At 42.2% G+C, this 27,714-nt stretch overlaps 1 protein-coding gene and 1 long non-coding RNA gene across 2 annotated transcripts in view; both read left to right on the plus strand.

The window, feature by feature from the left end:
* Positions 1–16,706, plus strand: part of LOC131258605 (uncharacterized) — an 84,593-nt gene extending 67,887 nt beyond the window's left edge. The window contains exon 3 of the long non-coding RNA XR_009178097.1: positions 16,649–16,706. This is a non-coding gene — a long non-coding RNA (uncharacterized LOC131258605). The remainder of the gene's footprint in view (positions 1–16,648) is intronic.
* Positions 16,707–16,774: 68 nt separating this feature from the next.
* On the plus strand, positions 16,775–27,127 carry LOC131260494 (broad-complex core protein). The gene is made up of 7 exons (XM_058262234.1): positions 16,775–16,963; positions 17,041–17,229; positions 17,298–17,784; positions 17,898–18,294; positions 18,388–18,539; positions 18,690–18,740; positions 26,610–27,127. Exons 1-7 carry the CDS (start codon positions 16,778–16,780, stop codon positions 27,125–27,127), a joined length of 1,980 nt encoding a protein of 659 aa, XP_058118217.1. The 5' UTR covers positions 16,775–16,777.
* The last annotated feature ends 587 nt before the right edge of the window (positions 27,128–27,714 follow it).

The raw sequence follows: 27,714 nt of genomic DNA on the forward strand, positions 1-27,714 counted from the left end.
AGGATAGAGATTTGAATCCGCGGTTGCCGCTGTTGGGGACGCGGGTCGGTCGCGGCAAAAGGTGGTTAGTAGTGTTAGTAGGCTGTGGATGTAAAAAAACGGAACGCGCGCGCTCTCTTCCAGTAAAAATGCGCTGTCCAAGGAGCACGACTGAAATAGATCGAAGGGAATAGGGAAAGAAAGAGTGAGAGAAAGAAAGGACGAGGGAGAGAGAGAGGAAGGTAAGCGATGAAAAAAGGACGAACATTGGCAGCAGGAGCAGCAAGTGGCAGCATCCTAAGCTCCGGAGATGGAAAGTTCGTTGTAAAATAAAATACAGTTTGATGCACTTTAATGTTCATGTATGAATAATTTTCAAACTAAAACATTGAATCTAAATTTTTGGTTGCTAATTGATGAAATGATAAATGTAAAAATATACTTTAACCATTGCTTGTAACGAATTTTGAAATAATTTATTTGACTATTTAAATGAACAAAACACAATTGAAATATTAGAACAAAAAAAAAACAATTTTGTTTGGAACAGTTTGAACGAAAACTACAGATATTAATGAAAACTGAATTAAGATAGAGGATAGGTATTTATTTTTAAGAGCAAAGAAATTTTCTTGTTCAATATATATTCAACAAATAATCGTAAGGTAACACTTCTTAACTACCATACATTTTTGTTTTATTTAAAAACAATTGTTGATTTTATCCATATCCATCAAAAAGAGACTGTTATCAATTTACATATAATCCAGAAATCTTAGCTCAAATTACGTTTGCACAGATGTACGTACTATCAAATACTGTGTTTCAGTTTACTTAAGAACTGTAAAAACTATCAAATGAACACGAATGTTCATTCACTACATTTGTATAAAATAGTTTTCCCTACAATATACATATTTGTTTGTTGGCTTAGGTCGCATTGTTTAATGGTTTGTTTTTTTGTTTTCTGATATTTCAAAAGGGTTAATTGGACAAGAATATATTTTTGAAGTACCGATTCATACTTAATGATATACGTTCAATTTATCGACATACTCGTTTGAAAAAACATACTTATTGAAAACCTAACTAACAAATACATGAAAAGACATAAAATATCACTTTATTCAATTTTCCATCTATTGCTTTTTCTAACGGATAAAATCGCTACTTTGAGGGTCGATTATTAAACATAAAAACGCGCCATCCCAATGCCGAATGTCGCGAAAACAAGTAACGCACTGTAGCGCGGAAAATCGGAAAGTAAAAGAAGTTGAATTTTTTCGTTGGTTTCTGGTGCGCGATTTTTTCCTCCCCGCCGCCCGCTACGGACCGTCCCTTCGGAGCCGTGGTGAGCGCATTTCCCGGCGTCGAAGTCATCGTGCTTGGTGTGCTCTGTTTTTCCTCCCGCTTTTCCCACCCACCCCGGCACGGCACAAACACACACACGCAGCAGCCAACCTCCCCGGTGACTTACAAGAATGCTACCAACGCACACACTGTCACTGCCGTCCGCTCGCTGCCGGCTCTCGACTTTTTCCGGCACCGCTTTGACCTTCTCTTTCGCACGTCCGTCGGTCCGCGGGTATCCTTACGATTTTTCCACCCCTTCCCGGCGCTATCGAACTTCGCGCTCGCGCTCGCACGTGTTTGTCTTTTTTTTCTGTTTGCCTCTCCATTTTTTTCTCGCGCGCTCTCTTTTTTCCACCGATTTTTAACCAGCGCTCTCCGCAGCATCTTCGCTGTCCTCGTTGTCGGCGGGTAGGCGGCGGTGGCGGCAGCGCCGTTGGTAGTGGCAGCATCTCGGCAGATGAGATGATGGCCGGAGATGCCGGGTCAGGCGGGCTGCGATTTTTCCGCTGTTTCTGACGGCTTTTCCCTGCACACGAACGCTCTCTTTCTCGCTCCGGCACGCACGATCGCGATGGGCGATGAAGAAAAATTGGTGGAAAAATGTGTGTGTACACTGCGTACGCGGGGATCGGAAAAGTTTAGCCCCTCCACCCTCCCTTCACTCGGGCTCTCTCGCTCGCGCCGCGATCTGCTCTCCCTTTCACCCCACTTCGCGGCTTTATTCTTTTCTATTCCCGCGAGTATATAATGGCGTGTTTTAGTGTTTGACCGTAAGGACGGGGAAAGCGGGCGCACACCCCTGGAGCAGCAGCAGCAGGTGGGAGGGGAGAGGTGGGGGAACGGAACCCGAAGATGCCCCTTCCTAATCCTCCCCTCCCCCTTTGCACCCCCGGTCCACTAAGCATGTCCGCAGCAGCATGCTGGGCGCGCAACAACCGAGGCTCGAAACGACCCGAAGTAATAATAATGGTTATATATATAAGGAAAAACAACATATCATTACATAGAATTTTCACTTTTTTCATCACCCCATCGGGCGCGCGGCGGCACCACCGACCCCGGGGCCTATCCACCCGCCCCGCGGGTCCGGGTCGTGTTCGGGGTTCGGGTAGGAATAGAAAGAAAATTAGTGCAGCAAATCAGCAAAATATCTCAAACCGCCAAACTAATAGCACACGGGAAACGGACGCGGACCGACCCAATCCGATCGACGACGACAACGACGACGACGACGACGACGACGACGACGACGGAGAACCTGGGACAGCTTCTTGCGCGCGCTGTGTTCGTCTGTTCGTCCGGGACGACGTCGACGTGATTGCGTGTTTTATTTTCCTCGCACTAGCGCGTGGACCGCTCGTTCTCTAGTTGTTGTTAGTAAGTTAGTTTTTGTGCAAAATTTTGGGGAAAAATTTACCCCCGCTGTGCGTGTTTGACTGTGTGTGCGTTCGCTTCCCAACCACTTTCGGTTTCGCCTCCCGATTTCATCTCGTTGCTTCAAAGGAAACTCGGCGAGCGCGCGCTGGCCAAGCAGAGATGATGCCGGATTTTTTCCCTGCCGGTGACTTTTTCCGGTGCCGCGTGAAAGCAGCAGTCTTGCTTCCGTGGTGTCGAGCCGTGGATGCGGCTTTGCCTCCGTCGAGCCGCCGTATCAGCATTTCACTAGCATGAAGCTAGTTAGGTGGTACGTTTTTCCTTTGATTTTCGGTACCGAGTGGCGAAAACCCGAGTGGTAGAGGGGTACCGTAAGCTGTGCGCTCCTAAAGTTCCAGGTGGGAAAGTGCGTGGTCGGAGTTTTTCCTTCCGACAGGTGTTTGGAAACAACAGCACGGCATGGAAACGTGGCTTATGGCATCTATGGTTCTACGAGGAGCTAGTTTTCCGTTGGAGTGCGTCAGTGCGTTCGTTGTGTTGTGATTGTTTTTCGTCGTTTCTTTGATCGTGCGTTCAACTGACGGAAGTGCTAACACGTTGGTGGTACACGCGGATAAGCTGTGTTTGATCGTCTGCCGGGTGTACTAAAAAATGTTTCCTACAGCAAACGAAGAAAAGCCATGCCGGTTGGTTTAAAATAAAATCAACATGATCAAACAAAAATCTTCTAAAGTGTACGTCCGATGTAAGAGATGTTAATGGCAAACCTCATTTCCATCGGAATGGTTCAAGAAACAACGTTTCCCACTCTCTACTTGTGTGAATGTTCAACTGAAAAAGGAAGGTTATTTAATAGTGGTATCGTGTAGATTCATCCATGTGAAACATTTTATGATACGCAGTGATTTTTGGGTTATTTTTAATTAAATTACGCTTACACATCCATTTGTGAAATGTGTGCCGGTAATTTTTCGGAAAACCTACGTAACTGAAGTTCCGCTTAAAATAAATCATGTGGATTTCCTTGTTGTGCATTTGCCATACAACAACAGTTTGTATCGGTTAAAATAAACTTATCCAGCTTAAATTGGATCGAACATGTGTGCGCCTGGTGGTTCAACTCAATCATTTTGAAGCTGCACAAAACGGTTTAATGCTTGTATTTCTCGTTAGATCGCCCATTTTACACCTTCTTTCATTTCTCTTATTAGTATCAACTGAATATTTTCCTTAATTTTGTTGTGTTTCTTTTTTCTTAATGGTTAGTTTTTTAGTTTGCCTATGAAATATTGAAGTTTTGACTCAATTTTAGACTTGGTGCAAATCACAATACCGACCCAAGGGATGTAAAGCGAGTAGTGTGTGTTAGAAAATGGCACTAGTGGTATTTTAAAAAAAATTGATTTATTTGTCAATGCTCGATTTATTCAAGGGTTTTCTACAAAAGGCCACAACGAAAAGTAACTTTAACGAAGAGTGTCTGATTAAAACATAGTTTGTGAGTGGAAAGTAATAAGTTATCGATATTTAATTCCACTTAATAGAACCACTAATGGTCTTACAGTTTGTCCATTTAAGGATTCAATTCAATCCAAACGAGATGGCAATTTGGGTTAAGTATAAAACAAAACGGTATCATACAACTTATAATGGCGATCATACATGTTTGTTGGTTGAAAATGTAAAACCCTGAAGGTTCATTTTCCCGATCGCCTGCAAATCCGGATCGGGATTAGTTTGCCCTCCCGCATAGATTATCGTTCCACTTTTCCTCGGCACACACGCGATGTTACCCAGCTGAGCTCGGAGTTCGTTCGCAAACGCAAATAATGTTTCGCAGCCGCATCCAAAATGTTCGAAACATTTTGGCGACTTCTTCTTCGGCAGGTTGTGTTTCCTGCAGGGGTCAAACAGTGCCTCCCGCCCCAAGCCCACCGACATCACCTGCCCTGAAAACACACACTGTCGAGCGACTATCGATGAGTAGTATGGGTGGTTTTGGGGGGGCTGACTTTGCTATTTCGGGTTCTCGTAGTGGTGATTACGACTAGACCAACTAGAGCCAGTTTACGTGTGTCTCTGTTGGAGATGCTGCTGACGGCAGGGTGTTTAGTTGCGTTCAGTGCTCTGGTTCGATTCGGTAACAGTTTTTTTTTTCTAATTCCTTCTTTGTTTGAGTTTTGTCTGTTAATCACTGCCGTATTCTTTTCTCGCTTTTGTTTTTGCAATACAACCTTACCGAGCTCGCGCCAGCATAGAGTGGTAAATTTTTTTCCTCCCCATCCATCCTTCCAATGTTTACCTCCAAGACACTGAGGTGCGAGGAAGAGGGGCTGTTTGCTGCTGCTGCAAGCCCCAGATGGGATTCGGGGATGAACGGAACAAGGTCGGCAAGAGAGAGACAGAGTGAGAGAGAGGGAGCGACGAGTGGCTCGAAATACAAACCGAAACCTACCGTTGATAACAGCGCCAAAATAGTGAGCAATGAAAATAAAGGCCCCACATTATTATCTCGCATAGGGAGGAGCAGCTTTTGCCTGGGGGTTTTCGGCGAGTGCCGCGACTTTAGTGTCGGTTCCGCACGTAACCGGGCCTGTTGTTGCTGCAGCGCGTAACCTGCTGATGGGGTGGTCCGGCTTCGCCGTGTTCGTTTTCGTGTTGGCGAAGAAAATTTTCGTTCGGTAGTGCCGGTGGATTTTTCCGAGGTACTTCAGTGTGTTCCAAATGTGAAAGGTCCCGTTGTTCATTGCGAGAGGAAAGTCGAGTTTGCGTGAAGTTCAAACCATTTTTTGAAGCAGTTCGTCACCCCCAAACCCAACATTCGTCAGTCGCAAAACCGTAACCTTCTGCAACTATCGAGCTGTCAGTTATCTGTCACCGGGGGTCATATGGCAATCGAAAATTTGGCAACGCTCGTTATCGTTATCGCGTTGTGGATTGAGTTTTCGCAATCGATTTTAATCGGTCCCCTGCTAGAGAACTGGGGCGCAGTGAAACACGAGCTCTATGGTCTAGCTTAAATTGGCCCCTACGGCTACCTCATTTCAATCTAAACCTTCTAACCAAAGCTCCTAATTGCTTGGACACAAATGAAACGTTGTAACGTTGTTGAGTACTCAAATATTTGTTTCAAATACGAATGATTTGCTATGATTTTGTAACTGCCATTTTTATTTCGGTTGAATAACATTTGTGTGCTTTTTCCTTAAACTTCTTCAACTCCAACTTCTTTGCGTTACCTAGTAGTATGCCAAAATCAACACTAAGCGCATCTTACCCTACGGTGCAATAAACGTACACGTGTTTTTACGGTGATAGTGCATAAGAAGTGAAACAGGGCAGCTCACTACAGTTCAAAACAGCATACAAAAGAAGGAAGCAACACGTGAAAATCTACCTGATGTTATAGAAAATTGTATGTGACAAGTGGGGAAGAAAAATTAAATTGTAAAAGAAAATAGCTGTAAAAATCACAGCTTATTTTGGTGGTGACGCAATTTTTGCAACGTGGAAAATCGGGTCGAAAGGAAAGTTCATATTTCCGGGTGACAGTGCGACAGTGTATCGATCATCAAAGAAAGATCATATCATTATTTAAAGAAAAGAAACAAAGGTTTATTTTTGCGTGAGGAAAGCAAAATGGTCCATCTACCTTTATCGTCGAAAGGGAAGCAAAAAGGAAACGCAATGAAATAATCCTCGCACACACTCGCTTCACTCTTGCTGCACTCCACCACAGCCCCCAGTGCAAGGGGGCGGCTGCAGGTGCACCGTGCTGCGTGGGTGTGTATGTGCGTGTGTGTTCCAAACGGATACAATAAAGTATGCGTTGTGATGGGCCTCATCCGTTGTGGGTGACTGACGATAAGTCGGTGGAAATCCGTGCTCCCAGAAACGCCGGCAAAGGATAACGGGCGCCGAAGGGCTGTTACTGCTGCTGTTGTTGCGGCTGTGTGCATCGACACTCTCCCCCTCCTCCTACTCCCTCCAATCCATCCCGATATCGTGCGTCCACCTTATCGACACCGGGCCGCTGTGTGCGTGAGTTTTGTGCTGAATGCCCGGTGCGAAGGGGAAGTTACTGACCAAGATTAACGTGCTAATCGGGGACCGGATCAAACGACAAAGCGCCCCGCGAAGCGTGTTGGAACGGATTATTGTTTGAAAAAAGAAAACACGAAAAATAAACAAACCCCAATGTGCTGGGCTGGAGAGGGCGACACACGACGAAGCATCACATCGTCTTAAGAGGTACACATGTGTTACTTTTTAACGGTCGTTTCAAAAAGATAATTCCATTTTGCTACAGTTGGGGAGTATGAGTAATGCTAACATTAGGCCCTATATACATAACTCAAAATAAATCCGTTATTTTTTCGAATATCTGTTACACATAGGAAAAGATCTAAATCATGAAAGGAGATAATCCTGAAGGAAGAAAACAACCTTGGATCATTTGAACCTTAAGAATTAACAATGAAGCGTTTATTCTAACATTACCCCAAGTATTCTGGCATTGAATGTAAAACTATTACACTATTTTTTTTAAACCTTTACCTCCCTTTTTATGGATCCAGCATTGTGAGAGCACATGTTTTATATATAGAAAAAACCAAACCATACATCTCAAATGAAAATAAATTTCGATCGGTACGTTGGACGTGGAACGGTGGTTCTTGAAATATGACTCACAAATATGGCTCGTATGCAGTTGACGATCCAAATTGTTTACTCTAAACTGTTTTTCGAACACTATGGAAGTGTTGTGGCGAAGCCGTATTTGCCCACGTAAGATCCACTGAATTTGATGGCAAGTTGCTCTTCTACCACTCAATGAATCGCCCTACTTTTCCATTCCAACGCAGCAACATTCCTTTTAAAATTAGCTACTTCAATGCTCGTTGCTAGTTGTTTGTTGCTTTGGCTACATTCTTGGACGTTTGGTACACCCGTATGTTCCAATCCTACATGTGCGGCTGGGGTTGGCAAACATGTGTTATTTTATGAAACCCTCGCAAAGTTTAAACCAGAATCACTTTAGCTCATCTGTTACTGGAATTGTGCACCCAGAGAATTGGGTCGTTTAAACTGTAGTTCATCTTGTTATAGTTAAAAATAACTTCGAAATTCGAATTATTTACCAAATGATGGTCAAATTCTTGATCAAATGTTGCTCGATATAGCAAGAGCATACTTTTGTTTTACTACAAAATACGACACTGAAGCCTACAGGGAAAAACTGATTGCTGAATAAGCATTTAAACAATAGTTATTTCTCAGTGAAAACATACTCGTTTCGTTGGTGGAAAATATGTTCGAGTGGGTTTTAAAAATGTTGAAGTATGAATATTTTAACTCCAGGGCTTTGCCGACCCCTGTACTGCACGATTATTCAGCAACTCATCATGAAATTTCGTTGAAAACATGTCGTGGCAAGTTTTTGATTTATTTTTCCATTGCCTCACTTGTTGTTGTCGATCTGTTGCTGTGGTACGAAAAATTCCATGTCATAGGATTTCTATCGGAAATACCGACACCGTGGTAGTGTGTACTCAAGTGTCTAGTTTAGTGAGCGAACACTTGTTTCGTGCATCCTAACTTTGCAGATTGTGGAACAGCGAAAAAAAAAAACTAATACAACAGCATAGAAAAAAAAACAACAAGCCAACTCTCGGGGCCGCGTGTGTGCCAGGCGAAATTTTTGCAAGCGTGTCACTTCGGCCGAATATACATATGTGCTGCTTGCCAAAAATCGGCAGACAACCGAGAGCGGGGTACTACTTTTGATAACGCCTCTGCACCCAAAACTGATAGTGGTACCCACAAAGCGCTAAGCCAGAGTGACCGACTCTGTAGGGCCCGAGGTGTAGGGTAGGGAATAGGGCCGACCGCGCGGGGTTGTGCGACCATTTTTGGGAGGGTCGATGTGGGGCAGCTTCTTCGTTATCTTATCGATTGCGCACGTTGCCCGCGGCCCGGTATTACATTCCGGTCATTGAACGGATCCCATTTCGCACGTCGTCGTACCCGTCAGCGTACACCTCCGAGGCCGCGCGACCTGGAGCTCCCGAACGCACCGTGCGCCTCTCTCACGTACGCAAACGGTCGACGCACGTCCGCACATTATCGTGCACACCAAGACGAACGCGACGCACCAGACACGGCCAGCAACACTTGTGACCTTCGGAAGCAGATTCCCTAGGTTAGCTTGATTCATCTGCGCCAGATGATGGTTAGAGGATGCGGCGGGGTTTTTCGTGCAGGCGCCATGTTTGCGAAAAGGGCCGGGTGCTACAGACGTGGTACACGTCGAATAAACACTTGCGTAAAGCTAGCTAAAACTCGATCCACCACTCGTCAACTCGTTTGTTACTTGATCGCAGCTTTTGAAATACGTGATTTCGTCTATCTCAAGCAAGAAGCAGCAAGAAGACATTTTAGCAGGGATTTGTTATTTTTCACTATCAGCCTAATAAAAAATATTATTTGCTTATCAATATTCGTGCTTTTTTTTACTAACCGCCTATTACACTTAGTTTCGCTTGGTGTTCAAATTGAGAACAAAATATTGTTTTATAAAACCCATACAAATTTTAAACCATTTAAAACGAATATGAAATATGTGAAAAGGCTCTAAATATTGGTTAGTTATTTGGTAAGCGCTTAAAGTAATGGCTTTTAAAATCAAGGAGCGTCTAATAAACCTAAGAGTGGTTACTCACTACTTTTGATGCAAAACTCGATAGCGAGTTGTAACTCTTAACGAGTTGTGTTTTTTTTTTCAGAATTTTTCGTTTGTCTCGCTTTACTTAAACCACAAATATATTGTTTATTTATATTTTAGGTTTTCGATTCATTCCCTTGAATGATAGTGATTAGTAGTGAAAATGCCCCGTTCGGCAACGAAGGAAAAAGTAATTTTCCAAAACGATATAACAATTTTAACCAGATTTGAACTAAAAACAGTCAAACTACTACCCCACTCGATGTACTTTTGTAACAAAATCGTTGTGGTTGGTTAAAATTGTATTCCAAGAACATTATATTCCAAATTAAATTGTTTTGTATAATTAAAAATTTATTCTTAATTTCTTAACAAATTGGTGATTTTTTCTTAAAGCAGGAAGTCTTTTAATGAAATTTAAATCGTACGCTTAGATTTTTCTTTCACTCATCAAATAAAGATATCCGTAGATACATCGCGATGAGTGCGCCTGGTCTTTCACGTCCGGCAAATACCCAGCTGATTCGAACAAGTTTCAAACCGATCTGGGACTGGACTATGGAACCACCTATGGGATGGTGGAAAAAAGATGTGGAAAACAGAAAGTAAAATCGCTTCACTTTCTATTTCATCCGATATCATCTTGCGCCGGCACTATGATGTGCGTGTGTGTGTGTGCATGTGTGTATGTGGAGCAGGGCTCGCTTTTCTTTCTTTGTCTTGGCCCAGCAGTCTTGTGTGGATTACGATTTTTTTTCTATCATCACACACATGTTGCATATATCGTTCACACGTCATCTTCGTCCGGTGGTGCGGTGTTGGTGGACTCACCGGCTTTAGACTGGGTTTTTTTTTATTGTATCAACAACACGGCGATAGCATTTACTCACCAACACTCCCGTCGGACGCAGGACCACAGGGAAGAGTTTCGCTAGCGTCGTTTGTCTAGCGCTAGACCGCGGGCGCTCTCCGACACACGAATCTTCACACATGTTCGTGCATGACCATGACCATTACGGACGCCCCACTCCCATTCCCGATAACGTTCCACCGAAGGAGGCGCCCAGTCGCCCGTGGATACCGTCGCTGCCCCCTCCTCTCCATCGCACGAAACGGGACGGAACGATTGCGCTTCCGGCTAAGGGTGGGTGGGTGTGGGTGGAGAGAAAGAGGAGAAAAGTTATTTACGAAGAAAAATGGTAACAAAACTCACATGCAACATATTCACTCGGACTCTCCTGCGGCCGGCTGTGGGTGGGAGCGTGAGAATGTGTGTGCCGGTTGCTCTTCAAAGAGAACGAGAGAGAGAGTTTGCGGCTATGTTGTTGTGGGTGGTGGGTGGTGCGGTCCTCTCGAGGGTGGCCTGTGATGATGCTCGACTCGCCGTTGCACGTGGGAGAAGCCTTTACTCCCTTTTTGCTCGCCCGAACTCGGCCGATACCTCCACGTGGAGGTGCGCCCCCGCCTTCCTGGCCTCGGAAGAGCTGGTCCAGCTGTTCTAGGATTGGGTTTTCACCACATTCCACATTTCCAAGAGTTCGTGGCTCGTTCCAGTTCGTTCGGCACCATCCGTATGGCGACCTTGGGCTGGCGGGAAAATGCAAATTGCGATAGTGATCTTTTTGCATCACGCTCCGCTGCGGATTCCGGTTCTGCCGACCGATAACAGCGTCGTCCTAGTCGTACCGCTTCTGCCCGTGGTCCTTATACTGCTGGTGTGTATTGACGGCCCAACCACCACGTGGCTGCTGAACGAAGCTGGTGGGAAAACGGCCCCCACCAACACACGACATCTGACATGTGCTCGGTGCCGGATGCAGCTAGAAACGTGTGCAACACACACCGACCGATGTGTGGTGATGCTTTTTTATGCTACTTCCTCCACCGTCGACCGTCAAAACGTGTTCGGCGGCTGCAACTAGTGTCTAGCACGCCGGTTCTGGTCTAGTGCCGTACACTCGCGCGTTGCTCGTGGCGAGTTGGTGTTGACTTGCTACCGTCCCACTTTGGCTTTGCTCTTGCCTTTTTTTTACAACACTCGCTTTTCACTGCGTATGCTTGACGAATGGGTTGATTTCGTTTACTATCGTTTACTACTGACTAACACACACACACATGTTTCGACCAGAGGGACGGAACCGGTTGAGGAAGATGATTTGGTTAACTGGTCCGGAGGTATTTGAAGAGAAGTATGAATGACTTTTCGCGATGGTGCTGGCGTTTTATTCTTATAAAATAAAAATAAAGTTTATCACAAGCCCTTTGAGTTTATCAATAGAAGTTTTTTTTTACTTTCATTTGCTTGTAACATTGTTGCGGGAGTAGATTCAGATACGCAGCAGTTGTTCACTTCTTTCAGAATTAAATTTGTTTGTTTTTAATTTCTTGATAGAGGTTATTTTTTACAATCTTTTTGGTTGTAAAATATAGAGGTTATTTTTTACAAATCTTCTTCTACTTTCTTTTTTTATCAAAAGAGATAATGAATCAATAGATATGTTGTCTAGTGGTTATTGTCGTTATTGCTTTTACGTTTTATTTATTATAAATATGCATTAAGGAAATTAGCGCTTTTTTCTTAAATTGCAAAAAGCTTATCAATATTCTACGCTTCCCTACTTCAATAGTTTTTTTTAATAAATTTTAAATATCTTTCTGATATTTTTCGATAATTTTTCTACATAAAAAAAATCGTTTCAAAATACTTATAAACCGCAAAACATTATATTCACACAAGACTGTGTATCTATCCACTTTGTAATAAGCTTTAAAAGAAACTATAAACAGGTATATTAATCGAAGTCATGGCGAGATGGTAATAACAGTAAATGAAACGACTTCAAAATTCCAATACCACAAAAGTAAACACTAATTCAGTTCGTTGTTTTCTTTATGTATGGGATATTTTTTTAAGAGAGGTAGCGAGAAAGGCGTTGAGAACTTTTAATCACCTGAACTACTTATCAGATTTGAAATTTTAATTTTAATTTAATTAGTTAGTTAGTCAGTTAGGTAGTTACCATTTTGTTAAGTAGCTATGTAGTTAGGAATGAAGGAAACAAAACTATGTGAATATTAACCAAATATGCAAATTGTTTTCTCTCAATTCATATAAAGTATCAAGCTGCTGTTTCCACGGCCATTTGAGACGAAAATGCCTCAAATTTGTTTTTTTCTATAACCCATCGGGAGCAATAATCACTGAACTTCATCGCAGCATGGTCAATACTCTGGTATGACGCCGTGGGACCACTTAATGTGCATCAACAATGAACTAGCGTCTGCCTTCGTTCAACCCAGCTCGCTCGGTGTTGGTCTCCGTGCATTGCGTTGGCATTTTCCTTCCTTCCACCGCAACCAGGCTGTTCGTTTAGCGACTTTGCTGCGAGCGAGCAGTCAGACGACGGTGAACGACATTGTCGTGATACACGAACCCTCCACTTGGCCACTTCACCTCACGTGGCACAGCGGCGCATAGTGCGGTCTTTTGGTTCGATATTTCATAAAATCAATTTTCAAAATCTCTCTTCTATATGCAAGAAGGATAGTTAAATAATAAATCTGCAGAATATCTATTTTAATGCACAATATCATTCTTGAAAGTAGCATAAAGAGGTTTTAATTGCATCGAGCAAGCAATAATGGCGTTGGCGTAGACCTCCTAAAATCATAGTTCAGTTGACCATAGCTTCAGGCTTGGTAGTCGAATTCAAGGAAAAGTAAAAGTGTTAAATGTTTATTTTCATGCATTCAACAACTAATAACCTCTTATTTCAATCAAGCACAAGCGAAAACTGTGTAAAAAAAAAATAGATGACCGGATCATCCCTTTGGCTGAGCCACTGTGCGTGGCGGAGTACGCGAATCCACCAAATGCATAGCAGAAGACGGAACAGCATAGCGTGAAGCATACCCACGTTTGTGGAACGCACGCTCCCCCCGCAGTTGGGGGGAGGTGGCGTGGCTGCGGAGATATACCGTTGCTTGTTTCTGACCTTCACCTTCACCTAGTGAAAACACTGTGTCGGACAAACGGTCGATTGCCTTTTGCATCGTCTCTGTCGTCGTCGTAGTCGTCGTCGGTCGTTGGTTCGTTCTTCCTGTGGTGTTCTCCGTAACGCCGCCTGCCTTGCCCAACTACTCCCAAGCACCACGAAACGTAGCCGCCCTCAGTCAAGGCACGCTGCGGTTGCCTTGCAGCACTGCTATATATAGAAAGCGAGAGTGAAGCCGCCAACCTGGGAGTTGTAGGAAAACCTCCTCTAGCCGGGTTCGCGAACGGTTGGCATGGCGCGTGTGTTGTTCTTGCATGAACCAAGCAAGTATGTGGTGCTGGCATAGCATAGTTTTGCGCTTCCCACTAGCCCAATGGAGTACGATGCTGCAGACGATTTATAACGGCAGCGTTTGCGAACGGGACGAGACGGCGAACGCACATATGGTTAACTTATGCACTTGCCATCATGACATTGGTACGGTCTCTGGATTGAGAGCACGTTCGTTTCATGCGTTTTTTTCCACATGGCTCTATTTATACCGGGGATGTAGCAATCCTTCATTGTCGAATGGTGATGTGTACAAAATAAAATTAAGCCGTATGGAATTTGCCACACGATCATTGAATTTAGTTTTTTAAAGATATAAAAAAAGAACATAATCTGTACATCTGCATAACTTTTATTGATTCAGAAAAGCAACAATTTTAGATATTTTCCGATGATCAGGTGGTGATGTGTTTTTTCTCCGCTATGTGGTTTTTAAAACAAAATCAAAATGCTAACATAAACAAAGGCCTAAATTATTCTACAAACGACTCGAAATAATTTAAAAAGCGGGCTTCCGTGACAAAAAATAAAAGTGATTGATCTAAAGTTTCAGAGATCAATAAGACAAGTTTATAGCTGTGCAAAAAGAAGACGAATACTGCAATTAATTTATTGTAAAATTATTTCCACTTTGGGAGAGAGTTTTCTAATCGAACAAGACATACCTGATTTTCGTGATAATTTTTCCGTCACAAAATATTGGTATCTAATAATAATCTGCACAAAATATTCTGAAGTTTAATTCAAAATGAAAGTATCAAAAATACTAGCTTGACATTCGATCATACAGTGTTCATTAGTTGCTTATGTAGCTGGAGTTTTACTATAAGTACAACTAATAAATTTAAGCATTTAGCTTGTTGTCAAAATTTCTTTGGCTTGATGTATGAATTGGATAACCGAAAAAAGCTAAGCTGTTGATAACCGAACCATACAGTCTTTGACCAGTTTAATGTAAATGTGCAATATGTAAAAAATGCCATATTATTAACCGTATCATACAAAGACCATCACTTCTAATAGGGACATTATTCGTCGTGGTTAAACAGGTTTCCTCGATAGTTTAAATAATTTCTGCCACTATTGATATCTATGCTTGAATTAGAAAAAAAGGCTATAACTGAAACCTAAACAAGTTATTGTTCCCGTTGTTGAGTATCGCACCAAATAATGTCAAATTGTAACTTTTTTGTTTCAACAAATAAACTTTGTCGCTCACGATCGTCACTGATTTGTTTGCGTTTGCTATTCGTCGCGCAGCTATTCAATAGATCCATAAACACAATGTCCCAATGTTCAACCGGCTGCGTTCGTCGTTCCTATGTGGAAGGTTTTGTCACCCTTCGGAATTAGATTTCAATCCTCCAAAAATGCTGACCATCGCTCTTATTTTCGTCGCTGATCGTCGTCGCATTCTAGACGTCGTGGTTGGTCCTCAAGTGCTGATGGGCTTACTCATCAAAATGTAACAAGTAGACTATATGGTTCAATCCGATCCGCAGTTGCCTTTCGACATTTTCTCTTCCGTTCGATATGGCGCAAGTGTTCTATGCCTTTTGCGGCCAGTCGACGTTAGAACATGTAAATATCAGATTTCGGCGGGAAGGTTTCGTGCCGAAATGGGCGAACACTGTATCGTTCCATCATCTAAATTCTACCATAAACAACCACTCATGTCGGCATACCCTCCCACGTGCGGAGAAAGAACAAACGCTTTCAGTCGCCACTAGAGCACAGCAGGTTTAAGACATACCAGTTTTGTGAGTGAAATAAATTCATATTTGACCACAAGTGAAAAATCAATTTATTACTTCCCGTGCCCCACTTCCGTATAAAGTTTGTTTCGGAATATTTTGAAATTAATAGACTCTCCCGGGGTTGCTCCGGATTCCAATGCTGTCGATTCTTAATCGATTGCAATCATTGCGCAGCAACGAGAATTTATGCTTGCGATTTATTATTCATTTTGCAAACCAAAACTGACCGGCACATCATAAATTGTTCCCCCGAACACCCGAATGGTGCACGGTGGGGATTATCTATATCTCTGCACGCGTCATTGGAACAGTTATGCGCGTGAAAGAAGATTTATGCTGCAGCAGAGTGAATTTGATCATAGAAGCGAAAGTGAAACATGTGCCACGGTACTAGTAATTGTAATCGATTTTTTATTGTATAGTGTATAGTATTCTAGTGGAATGATTTACTAGAAAATGCGTCAATAGTTATAATGCCTTGAATCAAAGTTTGGAAGCAATTTTTTGAACTGTTGGTTTACTGATTTTTCACCCTCAACCTCGTTCGTCGCTTTAAGCCGCAATAGTATTTATTGACATTACATTGCATTTCACGATCTCTACAATGGTGCATCTGTTAGTTAATATTTTTTGCCATTAATAGCAATTAATCAAAAAAGTAATGTTTGTTTGTTATTTGAAAAACTTATCGGATTAAACAGAAGTTGATTTTTTAAATTTTCCAACTTCATTTTAATATTAATTCAAAAAGGGACAAGCTTACTGGTCAGTATTCATAGCGCCTAGTTAGCGCTGATTGTTTCTTTAAACATAACATTCTGTGCTGTTTATATGATCATCGAAGAAACCAACGTAGGGTCAGAAACGCGATGTTGTCCTCTATTCAGATCTTCGAAGGATCCCAAATTTCTTTCGAACAAAAGCCTTCCTTGTTCTAAGTGGTCGCTATTATAAGTCATGTCGTGTACTTAGTTGTACGTTGTTGAATCCTTCAAAGCAGGAGAGGCCGAAAAGTATTATTAGGTACTGTTTAAGAATAGGGCAGAAAATGACATCATCTATACATATTTATTACAATCTTTTGAAAATCGTATAACAATTTGTTTTTGTGTTTTTTTTTTTTTGTATAATTACAGATTATCATATCAACTCGTGAACGTTAGTAACCGTTGTGGGCGTGGAATAGGAACAGGGAACCATAAAATCAATCAAACAACACAACCACATTAAGGAAACGGTGGTACGGTGCAAACTAACTTGCCAACATGGTTGACACACAGCACTTCTGTCTGCGATGGAACAACTATCAGAGCAGCATAACGTCGGCCTTCGAGAACCTGCGCGACGACGAGGACTTTGTCGACGTGACGCTAGCATGCGACGGTCGCAGCCTCAAGGCACACCGTGTCGTGCTGTCCGCGTGCAGTACATACTTCCGCGAGCTTCTGAAGGTACGTTGGGCGACCCGTCCATCCATACACGGAGGTGCGTTGTGGTTTACCCGTTAGCTTATTTTTTTCCCCTCCAGAGCACACCATGCAAACACCCAGTGATAGTGCTGCAGGATGTGGCGTTCACCGATCTACATGCGTTGGTCGAGTTCATCTACCACGGAGAGGTGAACGTGCACCAGCGGTCACTGAGCTCCTTCCTGAAAACGGCGGAAATTTTAAGAGTGTCAGGCTTGACGCAACAGCAAGCGGAGGAAACGCATGGTGTAAGTAGTTTAATCATGATGTCACAAGAACATTTTGTCTAATCTCGGTGTCCGTGTCCCCTGCCCAGATGCACACATCGCTCGGTGCCAACCTGCCGTCGGGTGTCGTGCACCATCCGATCTATCCGGAAAAGATGCTGGATGACTCACTGTACGTGTCACAGGGTGCGTCACCGCCGCCGCATCTCACCAGCCTACAAAACAGCTCCTCCCCACACGGTGGCAGCGGGGTAGGCGGTGGTGGCGGCGGTGGCGGCAGTAACGGCGGCAGTACCCCGATGGTCAACCAGCTGCTGAAACGGGCCGCGGTCGCCTTTCGACGGGAGCGAATCAACTCCAGCCACTCGGATGAGATGGCGCTCAAGCGGCACCGGATGTCCGTCGACAGCAACGGGCCGACCAGCAACCGGGATCCGGACGTGATTTGTAATACGCCTCAGACGACCGCCACGGACTTTTCTTCGAGCGCCTCCAAGCAGGCTATCAACTTACCGTCACCACAGGGCAAGGACCAGTTGCGGCAACAGGACAGCTCTGTCGGTCATCCGAACAGTGGTAAGACTTTCGAAAAAAAAAACACAAACTTGTGAAAAAAAAATCATACTGTACGGTATACGACGATTGTACTAATGTCTCCATATTATCTCTCTCCTTCTCCCGCGACACAGGTAACAACAGCTTCTCCATCAACAGCTCGAGTAACTTAATTAAAAGTAGTATTAATAACAATAACAACAACATCAACAACAACAACAACTTGAACAACAATCTGCTGCACAGTAAGGAAAATAGTGGCGGTGGCGGCGGTGGAGTTGGAGTGTGCGGTTCCGGCAGCATGCCGACCTCGCTGGGCACCTCGAACGGCAGTAATGCCGGGAGCCTCTGCTCGGCGGAAAAGGAAAGCCTGGCCTCGTCCCCATCGGAGCGTTCGGCCGAGGACGTCAAGTCGGAACCGCTCGAGCTGCTGTGCGGCACCGGTGGTGATCATGAGAACAGCTCCGACTCCGTTACGGACGACCACGGGGACCTGGGGAAGAGTGGACTGGACGTGAAGGGATCGTTGCGGTAAGTTTGTGCTTCGTTTTTCGAACGCTTCCGGATGTCAATAACATTGTGCTCATGTTTGTGTTTGTCTTTCTTTTTGAATCCCACCAATAGATCTCCGAACGATCATGACCTAGACAGTAACATGCATCATCACGGTGGAGCGCAATTTCTAATGAATGCCAGCGAAAACAAGCTCTTCCAAACACCGCCGTCGTTTAACTTCTCGATGGCAGCACTGGCAGCAGATCCTTCGGCGTTGGCAGGTGAGTTGACCGTTTCCTTTGGGGCCGCCAGTGGTGTATATTGTTGCGGAATAGACCCCTTTTATGTGGGATTTCCTCATTAAAACAAACAAAAAACGAAACTCTAAAACATACCAAGTAACATGGCATTCCCCTTTCCCGGTTTCCCAGGGTTTAACCCACAGGCATTGCAAGCGGTAGAGCTGGCCGGATCGCCACAGGGTAAGTTTGCTACTGTCTAGAACTTTTTTTTCCTTTATTGAAAATTTCAATAAGCCAACAAAATTTATACATACATCGACTACTATCTTTCATAAACTTTCTTATTTTATACCTATTTTTTACAAACGTTATATATTTTCCATTTTCCAATTGAAACCAAATTAAAACCAAAAACAAAAGAAAATAAAATCAAAACCAAAACCAACTACTAACTTTGAACATATCCTTTGTTAACTTGCTAATGATGTGCAGACAGCGGGAAAATATGGATTGTCTATTTGAGTGTACAAAATCGTATCATAACTGTAACCGATTGCAGTAGTAAAAAAAAAGAAGTAAATGAAATTAAAACCAAAACAACAAAACAACATTAAAAGCAAGAGTATGACAAAGACATTGTGTGTCACCACGAGCAGGCTGTACACTGTGTAACGAAACAGAATCTATTTTTGCCAACTTTCCCGAGTGTACAGTATTTTGTATGAAGAACCAAACAAAATTGTGGCCTGGTGATCTTCATTTTCCCGACCAAATATAAATTTTCCAATTCCATATTTTCTTCCTACTTTTTTCATACTAACCACCAGCAAATGCTATTAACTATAGACAAATGTATTTACACCACTTCACACAGAGAATCAAAATTCTCACAGACAAATAATCCAAACAAAAACGTTTTAAAACTACTGGATTCTGCTGGAGCAGTGAGCGTGTTACGATCACAGTATTCGTTGATCAATTTTTGTTTTGTTGTCTGAAAAATATAACCGAGGTTGCTTCAAAACTTGCTGAATTGTTTACATTGTTTCGAAACAATTATTTATTTTGTTTTATTATATGTTTGAAGCAAAAATTTCGACTTGATTGAAACAATGTCTATATTCCTTGTAGGGACATTTGATGCTATTGGAAATGCGCTATCCATTTCACAGATAGCAGTTTTGCTCATTGGTTTTACTAAATTACCTATAAGATAATTATATCTTTTCTAAATGATTCAAAATTTAAATTTGTTTGTTATTTGGTTGAATATCTTCGAATATTCCAAAAATTGGTTCTGTACAAATACACGTAAATACTACGTAAAAGAAAAACATAGCAAAACAATTCAATGCATTTACCAAAGCGACTAACAAACTGCGCCGTTAACCTGCAAATACTGCATTTTTGTTTGTTTCTAGAAAAAACTAACTATCAAACTTAATGTTTGTCTCGCCGAAAAGGAAAGATACATGAATATAAGCATTTTATGTTTGCAACAAAACAAAGATTCATTTCTAATTGTACTCATTTTTGCTTTTCTTCATAAGTTGTGTGCTGTTTAAATTTATGACTAGTGTAAGAATGTATCACTGTTGTTTGGTATAATATTACGTGTTTGATCGTGTTTATACGTCGTTGTTGTGTGTTTTCAGTTGTCAAAAAAAAATGAAAAAAAACTATATCCAACCTCTAAATGTCTTATTTTCATTTCACTCATAAAAAACTGCTGCGTTTAATTGCAAACGTGTTTTGTTTGGACATTGGAAATTTTATGTTATCGAATCTACTCTCAAACTCACACTCTCAACTATACACGAAACGATCCTGGACTTATCAATACTGCCACTAGTACAACTGCTACTACTACTACTACTACTACTATTACTACTACTACTACCAGTACTACTACTACTACTACTACTACTACTACTACTACCTATTCTATAGCTGCTACAAACACTACTATTTCTACTACTATAACTCTACTTTATCACTACTTATGCTACAACTACTGCCACTTTTACCTACCACTATTTTAAGTACCTTTTGTTTTTCAACCTTTCAACTGTTGGTGCCCGCAAAGTAAACAATCAAAACCAAATTCTAAATCAACACATATGTCTCCATCATTGAATTAGAACGAACAAAAAAAAAAAAAAACCCTAACAAAACGGACATATAGAAACATAAACCAAAACGAAGATTATTATATCGAACGAAGACGGCAAAACAAAAATTGTAAAAAAGATATGGGGGCTGGATTACAAACTAGTTTTACCACTTGTAATTATTATTTTACTTAGTTGCATAAGCTGGATGATTTTTTGGACACGGATATTAACCATAATAATAAACATAAAGGTGCTATAAAAACTACCTACGCCGCAAAAGAGAAACAACAAAGCATAAGAAGGCATAAGTTGAAAACACGGTATTGCAATTATGCAGTTTACAAACCAAATCGAACTGTACAAAATTATAAACGGGTAATGAAATTGGATTATGCTAAACTTTAGATATTAAATATAACTTTAAGAACCCCAACAAATGGTGTGTGTACAATGGTACGAACTCTTAATTGACGTATCTCGGCAAAAGATTCATAATTTAACAAACATGGAAGATTTTATAATAATTTCCATGCCTTTGGGGATGTTTGCTTGAAAAAAATAATTTACAACAAAACCAGAAAAATTATTTAAGAGCCATTGTACAGACACAAATATTGTAAATATTAGTTAGTAGTTGCTAAATCCTTGTGTTGGACTTAATTCGCTTGGATGATACAGAGAGTTATGAGAACAAACGGAGGAGCGCGAGCAAAACGAACATGAAATTAAATCGGGAAGCGCGAACAAAGACACGTGTGGTTCAGATAAATGAATAGGATCGCGATTATTGAAATAATCGTTGAAATTAAAATTTTGAAACTAAACAAAGATGCTTCTGTTCATCGCCGCAAAGCAACATAATCTTAAATTGACCTACAAAACCCATTCAATCCTTGCCATGTACGGGCCATGGCCATTAAGTCTTTTCCAAAAGCCCGTCCTGCTAAATTCATAATTCTTTCAATTTTTCTACGATGTTCTAATTGAACCGTATGTTTTGTTTGATACTTTTTATACATTTGGAAACACATGAGTGTTCAACTTTTTTATGAGTGTTAGCAATCATTGCTGGTGTTGCTTTACACATGTGACAATTCATTCTAGTCCATTTTGGTTTTTTTTATTCCACAGCCATTTCCGTCATTTTTGTTTCTGGTGTTTATATAGTAAACGGTGGAAATGCTTAATAAGAGCAAAACTTCTTGGAAATAGTAAGCCTATTTTTAGTTAATTTACGTTTCAATGTAATGTACATTGCTTGACTTCACTTAGTAATTGATTTTGTACGGAACCTCGGCTCAATTCGTGTGTACCATATGCCAATATAAGAAAATACTTAGGATAAGGTTGAAGTAACGATGGCCTTAATGAAAATAACAACTGTATCCTTCCAATTCCCACTCACAATCATACACCTTCCCATTGATATGCATACACCTTTGTACACATTCGCTTTTCGAGTGTATTTGATTGGAGTTTGTTTTGTTGCTTCCCTTCTTGAAACAATCAACGACCACCCCCCACTCCCAAAGCCTCTAAGGTTAATATAGAAGATACAACATTTAGAATGTCAGCTAGAGCTCCGGTGATATCAACATGTATATTGCCAATTGTGGCACAACACATAGCGCCAAGCGAAAGGGTATAAAAACCGCCATTAATTAGTCCCCGGTGAAGGTGTTTTGTTTTACTCTCCCATTGCTAATAGAATTACTAGCCGGATGGAAACTGGCGAAGTTTTAGAAGGATGTTTTATTTATCTTTTGATTTTTGAAGATTTTGTTTTTTGTTTAGTTATTTCCCCCGTTCTGTTCCCTTTACAACACCCGCGTTCCTTCCGTTCGATTCGCGCCCTGAATTTAAAGTCGTTGTTCGTGAATACTACGTGAAGCTCTAATATGTTGCACCTCTCTTTATGAACTCTTCCGTCGTCAGGTCGCCTGACGACTAAAACTCTTCAATCGAACTCGTACGCCGTCAATTCCATCGAACTGCCAAACGCTACCATCACACCACCAAAACTACCACCACCACCACCACAACCACAACCACCATCATATCCCATCTCATCAGTCTTAGGAGAGGATTTCCGGTGCGATCCGTGTAACAAAAACCTATCATCACTAACGCGCCTGAGACGGCACATACAGAACGTTCACATGCGCCCGACTAAAGAGCCGGTATGCAATATCTGCAAGCGGGTGTACAGTTCCTTGAACAGCCTCCGAAATCACAAGAGTATCTATCACAGAAACATGAAGTTTTCCAAAGAGGACGTGAAGCCCCCGGCGCACCTGCTCGTTGGCACCGGGGGTGGTGGTGGTGCCAATGCAGGCGGCAGCAATCCGCCGTCACCATCGCCCACGAAGCCCCTTCCGCCCTCGTCACAGTCGTCTTCCTCCTCGGCCGTCTCGGGCGGTACACACACGTCCCACCCGAGCTCCGGGTCACATTCCGAAAGTTCGATCGGCCCAAATCGCCATAGCAGCTACTTTTAAGTAGAAGATTCTCTAAGAAGAGCGAGCGAACGATCACTACTTACGAAACAATCGAAGGAAAAAATCAAACGAACAAACGAACGAACGAACAGTCGATAGAATGAATGAGTTAGTAGTGCTATGCTGCCATTGTATTGCCAACATTGGTTAAGGAAGAGAACAAGGGAAAATCGAACAAAAATTGAATCATTTTGGGAATGATGGTGGCGAAGGCACGATGAAAGGATTTGGAATGTTGATGAGCACGAGACAGCGAGCGACGGAGCTCCTTCCCGGTGGTGTAAAAGGAACCCAGTAGTGGGTTGGCATCTGACGAAATGACAGCCAGCACGCCTAGCGCGAGCTGAAACAACGCACGAAATCTTTGGAAAAGACGTAAACAGAAAGTATGCGATAGAGCAAATAAGAATGCAAGTGAAATACAGACATATTACATCGAAGGCAGCACAAACAAGGGTCAAAGATGCACGATCTGAAACAGACGGTCTTGAATTTAAGTCCAACACGAACAAATGTGTACAAGAAGTGTACCGTGAAAGTTAGTAAGATTTTTCTCATATGTATCACGAGAGGAAATATTTTCTCATTACTAGATTAGATTATCGTATGAGGTAAACGAGGATGTTGAGTAGGACCACAGACAAATTAAGAAGCGGAGTGTATGATTGGCTACCCGAGAAACGATCATGAGGAAACAACAGAGAGAAAGAGTTCTAAAACGTTTGAGTGCAAATCTTCCAGACACAAATTTCGTGAACCAACCAAAACGTAAACGTTAGAGCACGCTTCGTACATGAGGTGAAGCAGTCGATGTGAATTAAAACGAACTAACATAGGGAAAACCAACTACATTTGACCATCGTTTTCAGTAATTCGAGCCAACAAAATTGATCACATGGGTTCGATTGGAATCAATTGGAAAAGACAGACAAATGAATACCAACCGGCACACACATACATACACACACATACATATCCACACACCAGATAAAATGTCTATGAACCAATTGGAAAACAAGAAATTGAGACACTAGTGACATTCTAATCAGGCATGCTAAATTGATCACATAATTAAGTTTTTTTACTGATTCAAAACAAGAATAATCACCAATATGTTTGAACATAACACAAATCGAACAACAAAAATGCGAATCAAATTAAGTAATTGATGTTCGAAATGATTTTTTTCTTTATTACCAAATTTTTTCGTTTAATCATCGTTCATATAGTTGTACAGATACACCACTAGCAGTCCATGGAAATAATAATACCGTACTCATTGCAGTACTAAGGGCACTTCATCAATCAGAGAATGTATTGGCCATTACAGGTTAACTTCTTAGTTTTGTGAATGTCTTCCTGTACATTCAAAATATTGTTAAACTCTCGACAAGCCTTTAATATGCATAACCGAATCGGATTAGCTTTGATACAAGCATAAGGTTAAAATCAAAAGAAGGAAGTATTCAAGTTGGATGTTGTGCCCACATACACATGTGTATTGAGCGGGAATTAATGCGTTTTAAAAATGGTGTCCATTGGCGGCAGGCTTGTTTTTTTATTTGTGGGCAAAATAGTTTCATTTTCCAAGCCGAATACAAACAATTGCCACTGAAAAATGCAAATATGTTTTTTTTTAAACCACTGTCAAATTATTGAAATTCATTAGCATGAAATTTGGATGAATAACTTGTGGAAAAATATGGCTAAATTTCTAGCCTGAAGGCATTGGTGCGAAATGGATCGAATTTGTTGAAATGTGAACAAAAAACAAACACTTCTACTATAAACAAATTCAAAACTGACGAAGCGCGAGGTTTTGTTTTGCCCGTGGAACATAGGACCGAAAACGCAGGATAAGCATTATTTATGATGCCTCGCAGATGCTTCCTCACGGCATATACCGAATTTGGCGCTAACTAAAAAACACAACTATGATTACGCTCGAAGCAGACCAAACAGATTTTTTTTCTATTCATTCATATACTTCACATAAGGCACGTGCTCCTGCTGCGTTCCTCCGTTTGGGTTTGAATAGCTCTCGAAATCCAAGCGTTGCTTTGAAAATAATTTTCCTTCCCAAGGTGTTTGAGGCCAGTTTTTGTTGTATAGCGCCTAGATTTTCCGCTACGTTCCAGCGACCTCAGGCTCATTTGAAAGCGAAACGCAACAGAGGAGAAACATTTTGAAATGCAAGATTTAAGAAAGGGAATTTGTTGTTCTTTTTACGAAGGATATAGAATAGTTTCTCCATTAACGGTATTATATTTCATCAACACGCCATATATACCCCTCCACCATATATTGTATAGCTTTTATTAATCGAACTACTATCCCTGTTCCCATTTCCAATCCTTCAACCTCCGGACACCCCTTTCCCATTCTCGTCCTTAATCCTCCACCGTCACCAGTACATCACAAACAAAAACCGGGAACTTTACGGAACCCTTTTGTTGTCCATTCGAATTCCTATGCCTATCCCGGTTCCGTAGTTGCCAGAAAAAAAACATACACTTCCGGTTTGTTTACTATCTCTTTATCGTCAATGTGTTTTATGTGTTTACTTCTTTTTTTTTAATTCATTCTCTATCCTTTTGTTATTATTTCATGGATGCTGATAACTGATTTGAAAAATGGAAAATATAATAGCAACGTACGTAATCAAACCATAGAAACGAAACGAAAAAAAAAACAACTCCCCCTTTCTCTCCCTCGAAACCAATTCGGCCATGTATTTATGGTTTTTCTTTTTTGGTATTTATGTTCCACAAACAATTGGTACACAGAATTTTTGTTCTTTTCTCTTTTTATGTATATTTTTTCGCAAATGATCGCAAATGTAAATCAATCGAACACCAAACCAATCGGAAACAACCAATCAGAATCGGAACAAGCAGAGCCGGTCGCCAAATTCAAAATTTTAAAATTCTAAAATTGACAGTTTGCTTGAAAGATAGAGTTTATAGGTATGAATTTACGATGAATAATCACTTATTTGAATTCATTTATATACATATCTGCAAAAATGGGAAAAATTTGTTTTTGCAACGACAGAAAAAAAAAATCATCTTCGAACCAATTAGATAACCGATTAATGGAAAAAAAACAATGCAAATATCAATTCGAACACAAAACAAACCAAACAAAACGATGAAGCAATCAAAACCAAACAACGCAACCGTAAAGTAAGTCACTATTGTCTCTCTTTTCTTTTTCCCGGTGCTGCTTATCGGTCGATTCACGATACATGCACGATATCACGTTTAAATGCCTGGTTCGGACACACCTCCGCGTTGCTGGGGCGCGCACAACCAACTGCTGTGTGCATAATCACGCGCAAAACTATGCAATCTACTACAATCCCAACCCCCACGCCCTCCCAACCCTGGGTGGGAACTCTTATGTGACGTTCACACACACACCACCACCACCCCACACGACGTTGACGATGGTACGAAAAACAAACGCGCACACGTGGTCGCATCGGGTGTCCGCAGGTATGAGCATGAGCATGGCCAACCAGCGCTCCTCCTCGCCGCCGGATGGGTCCGGGCATGGTGGGGGCCACGGCCACGGCGGGGTACGGCTGTCCTCGCTGCCACTACCGCTGACCGCCTGCCACCGGTGCGACGTGTGCGGCAAACTGCTGAGCACCAAGCTGACCCTCAAGCGGCACAAAGAGCAGCAGCACCTGCAGCCGCTCAACAACGCGGTCTGCAACCTGTGCCACAAGGTGTTCCGCACGCTTAACAGCTTGAACAATCACAAGAGCATCTACCACCGCCGGCAGAAGATCATGCACCATCACCACCACCATCCGCACCTGCACGGTCAGCATCCGTTCGCGGTCGGCAGTGGCGGCGGGGCGGTCAGCCCACTGCACCACGGTTCCGCCGCTGCGGCCGCCGCCGCCGCCGCCGTTGCCGCTGGCCACCACGAGATGCTGAACAACAACGCCAGCGCTTCCGACTGTGATATCAAGCATAGTGTCGCGGCCAAGCTCGAATACATGTAAATATCAGAAGGATCACCCACGGGTGAGCGGACGAGCGGGCGGGGACAGGTGGTGGACGTCCACTGCGAGTGACCAGACCCTCGGCTTAAGGCACACACGCGCGAACCATTTACTCTTCGTCATCCCGGTCGGACCGGCGGACACAAACGGATTCTGGAATCTTTCGCTCTAGAATTAAAAACCGAGAAAAATACCCGAAGATGCATAGCGTAGCCGCGTTTCGTTTTGGAATTGGTTCACAGAGAAAAATCTCTTTCTCTCTATCTCTCTCTTTCTCTATCTCTCTGATTCTCGTTCGCTTTTTTCATCCCTCATCCATCGCAACTCAGCACAGCTCAGTTTTCCTAACGCCCCCACCCTCAAACATCGGTATCATTTCCTTCCAAACACCCAAACTCCTCACAGTGTAGCTACGTACGTTTCTTGTGGTTCCCTCCATACCCTTCGACACGGATTGATTGAATATTTTTGGCAAAACACATCGTGTAAATGCAAATTAATCAAAAAGATTGTATTTTTTTATATTGAATAAGCTTTTTGAAGTGATGCAATATTGTTAGAGGCTTTTTTTGAGAGTTTGTTTTAAG

This window comes from Anopheles coustani, chromosome 3, assembly GCF_943734705.1.
Source record: "Anopheles coustani chromosome 3, idAnoCousDA_361_x.2, whole genome shotgun sequence".
NCBI classification, from domain to species: domain Eukaryota; kingdom Metazoa; phylum Arthropoda; class Insecta; order Diptera; family Culicidae; genus Anopheles; species Anopheles coustani.

Excerpts from the sequence above, each read along its gene's own strand:
- LOC131260494 (XM_058262234.1), top strand. The coding sequence starts at position 16,778 with ATGGTTGACACACAGCACTTCTGTCTGCGATGGAACAACTATCAGAGC. Across the intron at positions 17,230-17,297 it reads AAGCGGAGGAAACGCATGGT|ATGCACACATCGCTCGGTGC; the intron begins GTAAGTAGTTTA and ends TCCCCTGCCCAG. Across the intron at positions 18,741-26,609 it reads GCTGGCCGGATCGCCACAGG|GTATGAGCATGAGCATGGCC; the intron begins GTAAGTTTGCTA and ends GGGTGTCCGCAG.